Source organism: Anguilla anguilla, chromosome 14 (assembly GCF_013347855.1).
Source record: "Anguilla anguilla isolate fAngAng1 chromosome 14, fAngAng1.pri, whole genome shotgun sequence".
NCBI classification, from domain to species: domain Eukaryota; kingdom Metazoa; phylum Chordata; class Actinopteri; order Anguilliformes; family Anguillidae; genus Anguilla; species Anguilla anguilla.
In genome coordinates, this window is record NC_049214.1 from 18,813,234 (window position 1) to 18,823,985 (window position 10,752).

A 10,752-nucleotide genomic window follows, 5' to 3' on the forward strand; every position below is an offset into this window, starting at 1 on the left:
AATGAAACACCACATTTGTTTTAGAAAAAGTTCAATTGAATTCAACCATACAACTTACTGTGATAAAATGACACAAAAAATGACCATACACATTTTTTCCATGATTGAAAATTTTAATGTTCTAGAAATGTAGATGTTTTGTATCAAGCCATCTTATTTTCAATTCAGGTACTTGAAAAATAATGCCTCTAACTCACATGAAAAATATAAAATACTAATATGTAATACTAAACATACAGGAAATATGAATCAGTATTTTAAGGCCAGGCTAAGAGTCTAATAAGAACACAATCTCAGAAATCTGAATTACAGGTAGCATTAACAACCATAACAAACCTTACAGGCAAACATCATGGTGAATGACAAAAAAAAAGCAAAATTGTGACAAAATTACACATCAGTCTCTTGGAACACTTTAATTATTGGCAAAGGTTAATACGCATAACAACTTACAACCAATATAATGCACTTTAATTAAGACTCATAAACATCCCCCATCCCTTGTAATATTAGTGCATGTGCAATTCATTTTGGGGCATTATGAAAATTTAAGTGTTAAGTACAGGTAGCCACACAAATGATGCTTAGCCCATCATTCAACAGAAGGTTATTTAAGTTCCACAAGAATTACATTATCTTATTTGAATATTGTTAAAATTACCAGATTTTCCCACTATTAAGAACAATACAAAACCTTTATGATTTTTAACCCGAATGTGACTCCACTCAAGTGGACGTAATCAAATACCCTTAGCTGCCTTCATTCAACAAAAATAGAGACTTGCCATCGAGAAAAGACTTTTCTTGGGATTTGTCTGAATGTGGTCACTAACAACCAGTTACAGTTGCTTTGTCACAGATTCCACTGTTAATTATCACAATTCACATATATGTGTATACCTTCAAATTACTTTTATTCAAAATAATGGTGTCTTTAAAAGCTCATGTGGGCTGGCAATTTTTATGATGCATGACATCGAATGAAAAAGAAAAATCAATCAGTCATAAATACAAATTGAAATCATTGTTCAAAATGGAAATCATAACAATTGTTCTGGTGTTACTATTTTAAAAGTGCAATCAGCAAAGCATTACACAGCTTACATTTTTCTTTACAAAAATGTATATTCAAGAATAAAGTGAAAAAAGCTACATTATTTCTAATCACAAATATTGTATTTTTAATCTTAAAATACCTCGGAAATCTGGTGCTCACTGTCAAATTAGTGTTAGATAAAATCTCTCGCAAAAATCTTCACACAGCACACATTTCTTTGAAATGACCTTGATTTGTCTGTGCAATACATAATACAATGCAAGTGCAAGCCTCTCAGGAACAAGTGATACTAAGGCAGGACAAGGCAAATTGAGTTTATGCAAAATAAGGCTTTACCACCCCACCCCACCCCAAATTATGACAAAAATAAAAAGCCTAGAAATAGGCTTATTTCCTTTATTCTGATTAAGACCAAAGCGATTAACAATTAATGTTGCTTCGATCACTTTCCCAATGTATATAGCCATCGAGAGTTAACAGTGCACTGGAGTGTCCTCTTGACCCCAGGCACCTTCCTTTCATTTCCCACTGATTGTTAAGCCCATTCACATACTCACTTTCTCCTTCATTTCCCTGTTCATGGCTGACTCTTATAAACCTCTCTGCCAGTCAGTTGACAACGTTCCATAATTTTTTTCCCTTAACTGTGGCAGCGCAAAGACACTTTTCTCCTCATTTGTGCTCCATAATAATGCTACATAGTCAAATGATTGACAGTCTACACCGACCCGGCAGCTTTATGGTTTCCAGAGCCCAGTTTCCCAGACAGGAAGGCGTGGACATGAGGCCAGATCTTGTTGGTTTCAGTTCCTGTAAAGGTCTCCAGAACTCCCTTGCTTCTGTGGACAGGTAAAGAGGCATATTGTTTTAAAGAGATCCTAGAAACTGGTTGCGCTTCTGAATGGGAATTAAGTTTTGAAATGCAGCAGATCTTCCAACCCCTTTAAATCATTTTAAATATAAAAAGATTATGTATTTAGAAGAGCTCAAGGTCAAGGTCCAGGTGAACTTTATTATCCCACAAGGGGAAATTCATGTGGTGTGCTCATGACAGACCATAACAAATTATTAAATGAATTTAGAAGTTTTCATCAGGACAGGCTAAATTCGTAAAGATATATGTTGATGTAAACAAACAACTGAATCATTGAAAATGGTTTCCAGTTTTGGTATATGAAAAATGAGCATATATTAAATGGTTTGGCTTTTCTGTATGATATAAATATGGCGTCTTAACTGGATGAAATATGAAAATTTCATAACATTTTTAAGGTATTATTTTTAGGATTATTTACATGCAATGTAATGCAAATTTTACAAATTTAAGAGATCTCAGTAATGACTTAGTGGAGTAACTTTCAGATATCAGAGTAATTTCTCGTGAATTTTTTTTTTTTTTTAAAACATAAAACTGCACAAACATATTACTGTAAACATTCATGAGTGTATATACCAGGACTGCATTGACAGATTGTCAGGCTGACAGAACACACCAATGCACTCTGTCACTGACAGCATTCCAGCACCTGAACTTGTCCTGGAAGTCACCAGCGCGTACAATGGCTCCATTGTTTGCAGTGGTATCAGTGTGTGGACAGGTTAAATGAACCTCCATGCTCTTGCCACAGGTCAGTACATTTTCAGCTATGCTTTGCATCTACAGCTTCTGCCCAAATGTAATTTATCTGTACAATTCAACGAGTCTCTCCCTACTTTATTCAGATGTTTAACAGGAACAATGAGCAGCTTACACAAACAGCTTTTTTTATAGGCTCATTACATTCGGGAGAGGTTTAGTATCTTTGGCTGTCAGCAGGGCCTCACTGCTTATAAAATCCAACTCTGAACAGGAAGTGACAAAAATGATAGAACTGCTAGATATCAATCACAGCTTGCAAGGCACATACATGAGCAATTATAATTGTGGTAGGACTAGACAAGCTGTGTGACCGCAGATGTTAATCTCAGGTACAATTCTAGCATTCAGAGCGAGAGTGAAGGCATATATAGAACTCCTATAGGACCAAAGATGCACGACTCTACATGACTTTTCAACCCTCACATCAAGACAGTATAGCAACAACAGCCACATCCACTTTGCAAAAAGCCCTTCAGTTACGCACCATAAATAATTAATAGTTAGAACTTTTTATGTGTGTAACTGAGCAACTGTAATCTGAATTCATTATGTATGATTAGGGCCACCAGTTTGTCTTCACCCTGTGACCTCCATAGGCACAGTCAAGTGACTAATTGTACAACTGAGTCTCTAATTGAAAGTTTTTTATTTTATTTATACCTTTTAATAAATGTCATTTGCTGTTTGTTTCAGTTGATAATATGTATAAATATTGAATGACTGAATACTTTGCCAGCTTCATAATCTGGAATGAAAAGCAGAATGTAAGCAATAATCTGACACAGGGGTGGGGGGGGGATATTTCACGAAGCAGGATTACGGAGTTAGCTGGATAACTGCGCAGAGTGTGGTGGCAGTAAGGAATGGGTAACGAGTAAGGAACAGGTCTTTGTTCCCAGGTAGGACTCTGCCGTTGTACCCTTGAGCAAGGTACTTGCAGTAACCTGCGTTGCTTCTGTATATATCCAGCTGTACAAATGGATGTAAAGTAAACGTTATGTAAAAAGTTGTACAAGTCGCTCTGGATAAGAGCGTTTGCTAAATGACTGTAAGGTAATGAGTAAAATCCAAAACAGTTCTTTTTACTTCAGTCCATGTTCCAAAATGGGGGGGTGGTTTCCTAACCATAACTGTAACCCTAACTCAGCACAGTTATCCTACTAACTCAGTAATCCTGCTTTGTGAAATGTGGTTTGGAGACCAGGGCCCTAATATACCACTGCTTCATTCATCCACATCAGGAACATTGGCCATGCAACAGGTTTGGTGGTACCTGTAGTACTCCAGGACTGGCTCTGTCTGGGTCTTATATGCGTGTAGTCTCTTGGAAACAGTTTCTGGGGTGTCATCATTCCTCTGGCTCAAAGGTTCACCCGTGACATCGTCAAGACCCTGCGAAAATGTGATCGAAGTCAGAATTGCAACTGTACTGAATGGGGGCTGATGGATTTCCAATGCTGTCAACATGCTGTAGCACAGTTACATAACAGAGCAATTACAGGCACCGTTTCCTATTTACAGATATGCAATGAGTATGAGCCAGCTCTGACATCAGCTGCCACCTAATGTTAGCTAGTCAAGACCTGGGTCAAGTGTCAATATGGAAGGGAACTTAGCACTGTAAATGTAACCACTGGGAATCTCAAATAACAAAAAGCAACAGTGAGAAAGTCACCTTAGGGCAAGAGCCTTATATTCCACAAGCCAGAGCAGCTGCAGATCAACACTGTTTATACTCCACACAATCCCTGCAAAATGGATCACCTGCACTACTTTAATTGGTAGGAAAAGAGCAAAGGTCTCCACTTGGATTTTTTCTGTAAAAGCACCTCTCACAGTCTTATCTGTCTACTTGGTAAGCCATCTTTCCAGTCCCAGTGAAATATTACACCATATTTCTTGAAAATCCTATACATAAACACAAGAACTTGGAATTTAGTCACATTTGGGAATAGTATGGGACAATCACTGTCAATACTGTTACCACAATTGTGTATGCCTTCATTCTTCAAATAAGAATAGTAAATCTGTGGACTCACAGGGATTTTGGGTGGGTTGAAGCTGGTGTTATAGACTCTGCCACTGGGCAGGTGGATCCAGCGGGAGGTCAGGCGCTCTTTGATGGTCTCGAACGGCACGTTCAGGTTGACGACAGTGTCGATATTGTAGGCTTCATCCAGGGCCTCTGCCTGTCGCACAGTCCGAGGGAAACCTGCCAGGAGACCAGTCACAGAAACGTTCACCCGCCAGGAGACCAGTCACAGAAACGTTCACCCGCCAGGAGGCCAGTCACAAAAACCTGCCGTCGCACAGAGTGGGAGGCCCCCCTCTTGAATTTCTGCAAGACTGCCAAGCCGCTCCCTTTCTGAGGACATGGCATTTAGGATTTGAACAGCAGCCAACTCCATGGGCCGCTGCAGTTTCTGACTACACTCCAAAACCCTTGCAGTGCCCAGGAAACAGTTTCCTTGCCTACAACACTGGTGCAGGCACTGTTTCAATCCATCAATTCATTTTAATTTAGACTTTTGACTGTTGTGTGACAAATTACCTAAACCTCTGATTTAATCTTGTGTTATGACTGGTATTGAGAAATTTGAAAACAATATAGAATGTTAATGCATAAGTGTGTACAATTTTTAAATATAATTTTAATATGTTTTTTTGTCCACTTTTCCATTTTTTTTGCCATTATAACTTCAAAATCAAACCATTTTGACAAAGATATAAAAAACAGTGCCATATGAATGAATGTCAGGTATGAAAGATTTTTGATCTAATTAAATGATCATTTGACATTCTGTCCCAAAGATATTTAAGCATTATTTAAAAGGAATCCTCAAACTAATAGACAGAGAGACACATGCATGCATGCACACACACAATTAATCATTTTCATCAATGAATTACATTACATTAATAACACTCCACTTACTGCCCGCAGGTGTCCCTTTCAGAAATGTGGTTTCAACCGGGCCGGGATATTTCAGCCAATAGCATTATGAACTATTTTAATATTTAAAGCTCAAACGACATATAGAAATATAGATGTCCGAAGCACACTGCCAGCATACAGGCAGAAGGTTTATGTTGATCCCTCATCACTCAGTGCTGTGGTGTCACAAAGCACCAGCACATTACTTTCACTCATCACGAATGGAATTGTATTTACAGCTATTAGTTAATTCTTCCATGGAAGTGAGGCTACACGAGTCATACAAACTTTGCATTAGTCATTCCGAGACCACATTTAGTGTATAATAACATGGTGTTTACATTTATATCTAATCATTGGTGCAACCTATTAGTGGGCTGTCAATCACAAGTGGATGTGTAGTGAATATACATACAGAATGCACATACCACATCAGACCTTCAGCACTTGTGTTTGAAATGGCACACATTCCACGTTATTTTCCTGTCTAGGAAGTTGAAAAAAGTATGCATATACAGTATATTTACCTTGTAGTTTAATGAACACCTCATTTTACAAAAAAAGGTAGTATCACAGGGTCTCTAAATACTTCAGGTGATTGAATACTCAGGGACACCATCTTAATTCAGAAATGCTGTTACTGTATGTTTCTATTGAAGAGAATTTGCGCTTTTACCATCCAAAAGCCAGGGGCTCTGCTCTATATTCCGTAGCTCCAACAGGATGAGCCGAGTGATGATGTCATCAGGAACCAACTGGCCCTGGTCTATACAAGACTTCATCAGGAGCCCAATCTCTGTATGGAGAAACAAAAAGGGCGGAGAGTCATGTCCCCCAAATTCAAACCCACCATAGACAGACGTTGCATGCTCTTTTAATGAACGCTTATGGTGGACTATGGGTTCTTAAGAACAAAAAGCCCTAGATAAAGGTTAGCCATGTTATCAGTAAGCTGGGCGGGGGATTTCTGAACGCATGTAACATGATGATAATAGACATTCCTGGTGAAACCATTTTTTCTTCCAACCATAAGCTGCAAAGTCATTCTGCGATTATACAGTTTACTGCACATATAAGGCTGTCTGCGAGTGGATGCTTTGCGAACATATTCAATGCTTCTTAATATTTCTCACATTAGCCCCCATCAATTATTTCAGTATTTACAGCGCACATTTACCTCCTTTAAAGTAGGGAAATCCAGAGAAATATTACCGTCCCTACCGAGAGCAAATCAACAACAAAACCAAGGCTGCAACACCAATATAATAATGTTCAATATTAATATGCCACTCCAATATGCTAATAGGCTATATTTTGCCAACATGCATTTTCACCTTGCACAACGTTTTCCACTGTCAAAATAATGGCTAGCAGAATTTCAATGGCTGCCAGTGAACAAGGCTTAGCAACCAGTAAGGACCCATAATGAGTGATGCCTTGTATGACAACTTTTCATCTTAAGAAAATTTGGCATGGCACAGGAAACAAGCTTTTAAACTCTAGAAACAGTAACTAACACAAAAGCAACATATGATTAAACAATCAAAATCAAAACTCAAAAATGCATATATATATATACATATATGTGTGTGTGTGTGTGTGGAACTCACACAAAAACAGCAGTTTTGTAAAGCATAAATGCATGCTGCATGTAAATACCATGAGATTATTATATATATATATATATAATATATATATATTATATATATATATGTGTGTGTGCGTATGTGTGTGTGTGTGTGTGTGTGTGTGTGTATGTGTGGTTCCTATGAATATAATGGTTCACACCTTAGGTCAAGGTACATCTGACAGGACTATTATCACAAAAATTGTGCTGTGCATAGTGCAATGTTTAGGTAAGCACAGCAAAGTCCTGCGTGTCCTGAATGATGTTGATATTACATATGACTCCTAAGGTTAGGGTAGTCTCATTCATATGGAAAGAATAAAATCCTTATTTTTTTACTTTGCACATTCTTATTGGTTGATTACATATCTATAACTGTTAGGATTCTAGATGATGCCTATGGCTTTTCATTTTTTCATAAAATCTGAACGTTTCTCTGAAAGAAATATGACAAGAAATGTGACCTATCATATCTCTGCAAACAAATCAAATATAGCCTATACTCGCAGGTGATATTACTTCCTCGAATTGCCCTTTTAAAGTGTACTTGGGCACAATATTATACATGTGATGCATGTAAAATTCCAAGATGGCAGGTGATAAAGAAGTCAGGAGGTCACAAAGTTTGGTCATACAGTTAAATGCTAAACATATGATCTTCCTCCTATAATGACTGTGAAATCGGTGTGAAACCTTCCAGTGCTATTAAATGCAATATACAGTCTTCTGACGTTTTACTATGATTAAATTGCATGTGGCTGGGGGGATCAGGGCAATGTATCACGTTTCACTTTGCACCTCCAGGGGGCTTCTTAATGGCAGTAGCAGACTTAATCCTTGCTAGACCATATTCAGATGTCTCCGGGTAGCAAACACACTCCTCGTCAATTTCTTTGCTGTGACATTGCTTTTTTGCAAAAAGAATAGAGTTCATTTAAGACGTAAGCTTAGACAGACTCAATAATGTTGAAACATAAAAACTGCTCCCTGATTATCCTCTCTACATCCACCAGAATGCAAACTTTAGCGAACAAAAACATTGGCGAGCAAGGAAAGAGTTCGCTTGCATCTACTTTACAATTTTGCTTTAAACACTGGGACTGCGAATCAAATCATGAGAACAGTCGCTGGATTGGATACCCAGCTAATATGCTAGCAGGACGTGTCTGTCGAATGTAGCTGTGAGGGAGTCATGCAGAAGGAGATGAAGCGTGCCACAAAGTACACTCCACACACTGTTGAGTTCACAAGTGACGTGTATTGATGCTATCCTGTATTGATGCTATTCATAAGCCTATATTTAATTCAGGGTGTATCAATGGATAAATAGATATTGCATGTGCACGCTAACGTTATGTAGATGATGCAATTTATGAAGTGGCTACACATTCTAGTTTACAACACATTTTGAAATGTTTAGCCACAACATAATTATTCCTGATAACTCTCAAGAACGTTACGCAGATGAAGCTAAATTAGCACATAACTTACTTTAAGGAGAAAAAAATGGTTTAAAACAACATGCAGATATCTCGTTTACTGGTTAGCAGCCAACCAGCTGCACCCATCTAAATTGTGCTTTGCATGCAAATCTAGCTAGCCAGCTAGCTAGCTGTCCACTATGTATACATGACTTAAGACAGCAATTCCCTAACTCGTATATTCAGCGTAACGCCAACGTTAGCTACAAATGCAACATCTTGTAGTCTTTCACACAAACCTAGCTAATTTAGCGAACGAGGATTAATTATGCGCGTTAATTTCACCTGTCAAAAAAATGTCATTACCGTTACTCTGACGTACGTTATAGTATTCACCGTAGCTTGCTTACCCGTCTTGGCTTTTATGTTGGCCCTCAGAACGTCCCCACTTGAAAGGTGTTTGAGTTCAAAACTTTTTCTTATACGATCAGACACAGTTCCTTTCCCCGAGCCTGGCGGTCCCATGATAATAGCTCGAAATAGTACGCGCAAAACCATTTTCAGAATATATTTTAAAACAACAAATTAAAAGCTAAAGATACTATCATTTAAAATATGCTTCGCGTTTTTAAAAATTTAGTCAAAATCCCATATGTCCAATAGTATTTTGTAGAATGTTGCGTCTCCAAACGTGGCATCCACTTCTCTTCCTACAGTCGCTCACAGAAATTATCTCGTTTTTTAAGACCTTAAAGCGAGGCGAAGGAGGAGGAGAATCCGTTGCGTTCCAGGAAGTTTCTTGCAGAATTGTATGAATGCTTGCTGCCGAAGTAGCTTACAACGAAGGGCATGGGAGGACACGGTTCAGTAATCACACAGTTGTGTTCTGTACCGCTTTTGTTTTGATCTCAAATGAGCGTGATGGAGTCACAGCATAGCCTGTAATAGAACATTTCCGTAGATTTATTTTACAACACTTAGCATACAAATCAACACACTTGTTCTTGGGTGTTAGCAAGCTATCTTTGCTTATTAGGCAGACAAATCGTTTGGATCACGACCCCTTCAAAGGTACTGTTGTCAATATATTTAAATCACTATGCAATGTGGTTTTTAAAATATAATCAAAATATTTAATGGATTATATTATAAAGAACCAAACAAAATTACAGTATTTATTTTCCATGGTTCACTTCTTCACCACCGTTAAGCACTTTATTCAGCTGAGATTTTATTACTATCCTAGAACCAAGTTCTAGTAGTGCTCACTGCTGCAGGATTTGGTAATTTTTTGAAGACCATGTCTATGATGTCATTAACAAACTGATTAATTGACAGAGCCTGAGCAGGCAAACAATCTTTATGTTTGAAAAACATGTTAATTATTATTATTATTAGTATTATTATTATTATTATTATTTCTCCTTTATTTAACCAGAAAGTCCCATCGAGATACAAAACAAGATTCTCTTACAAGGGAGACCTGGCCTACATCACATATAAAAACACTTAAGAACATACAATTAAAGACATCTAATGTTCAACTTTTATGTATGTATAGGATATAATTAATTTCAAAATATTACGGTAGAGGGCGAAACAGTTCAAAACATTTTTGCCATATTGTCTAGCCATCTCTGTGTGTAACATAAAAGCTAAATATTCGTTGCACAGTAACTCTATTACTTTTGTGATTGGAACGTGTGTCTATTCTTATTCCATATTCACATCGTCTTCCAGCAAATCCAATGCGTCACCTATATCTTGCTATTGCCTTTTTCTAATTCTTGTGCGCCTTTGTTTGAATGGCTGTAGAGATCTGTGACTTCTTACTCGCATAACTAAATATTAAATGAGAACTAAACTAGATTTATTGGGTTGAACCAAGACACTATCAGAGATAAAATGTTTTTGTATGTTGCCCTTAAGAATGGTTTACACGACACTGAATTAAATAATAAGAACTGATTTTCTTTTTAAATATATTAATTCATTTATTGATACACCATTTTTCTGTGCGTATAATTTTCTATTATTCGACGACGAGTATTATTCATACTGGGACATCTAGTG

General features: G+C 37.5%; 1 protein-coding gene across 2 annotated transcripts; it reads right to left on the reverse strand.

Moving 5' to 3' along the window:
• Positions 1-92: 92 nt before the first annotated feature.
• ak3 (adenylate kinase 3) lies at positions 93-9,550 on the reverse strand. 2 transcript variants are annotated; one of them, XM_035390656.1, is made up of 5 exons: positions 9,090-9,536; positions 6,308-6,427; positions 4,736-4,908; positions 3,970-4,088; positions 93-1,896 (listed from the first exon to the last, which is right to left on the reverse strand). In XM_035390656.1, exons 1-5 carry the CDS (start codon positions 9,235-9,237, stop codon positions 1,776-1,778), a joined length of 681 nt encoding a protein of 226 aa, XP_035246547.1. In that variant the 5' UTR covers positions 9,238-9,536; the 3' UTR covers positions 93-1,775. The 2 variants fall into 2 exon arrangements, with proteins under 2 accessions (XP_035246547.1, XP_035246548.1); XM_035390657.1 differs by lacking the exon at positions 6,308-6,427 and having other exon boundaries at positions 9,090-9,550.
• Positions 9,551-10,752: the final 1,202 nt, after the last annotated feature.

What these genes read in the sequence shown, in the direction of transcription:
- ak3 (XM_035390656.1), bottom strand. Translation starts at nt 9,237, where the DNA reads ATGGTTTTGCGCGTACTATTTCGAGCTATTATCATGGGACCGCCAGGC. An exon ending in CAACATAAAAGCCAAGACGG is followed by an intron (nt 6,428 to 9,089) that starts GTAAGCAAGCTA and finishes TTCTCCATACAG; the next exon opens with AGATTGGGCTCCTGATGAAG. An exon ending in CCAGTCCTGGAGTACTACAG is followed by an intron (nt 1,897 to 3,969) that starts GTACCACCAAAC and finishes ACCTGTCCACAG; the next exon opens with AAGCAAGGGAGTTCTGGAGA.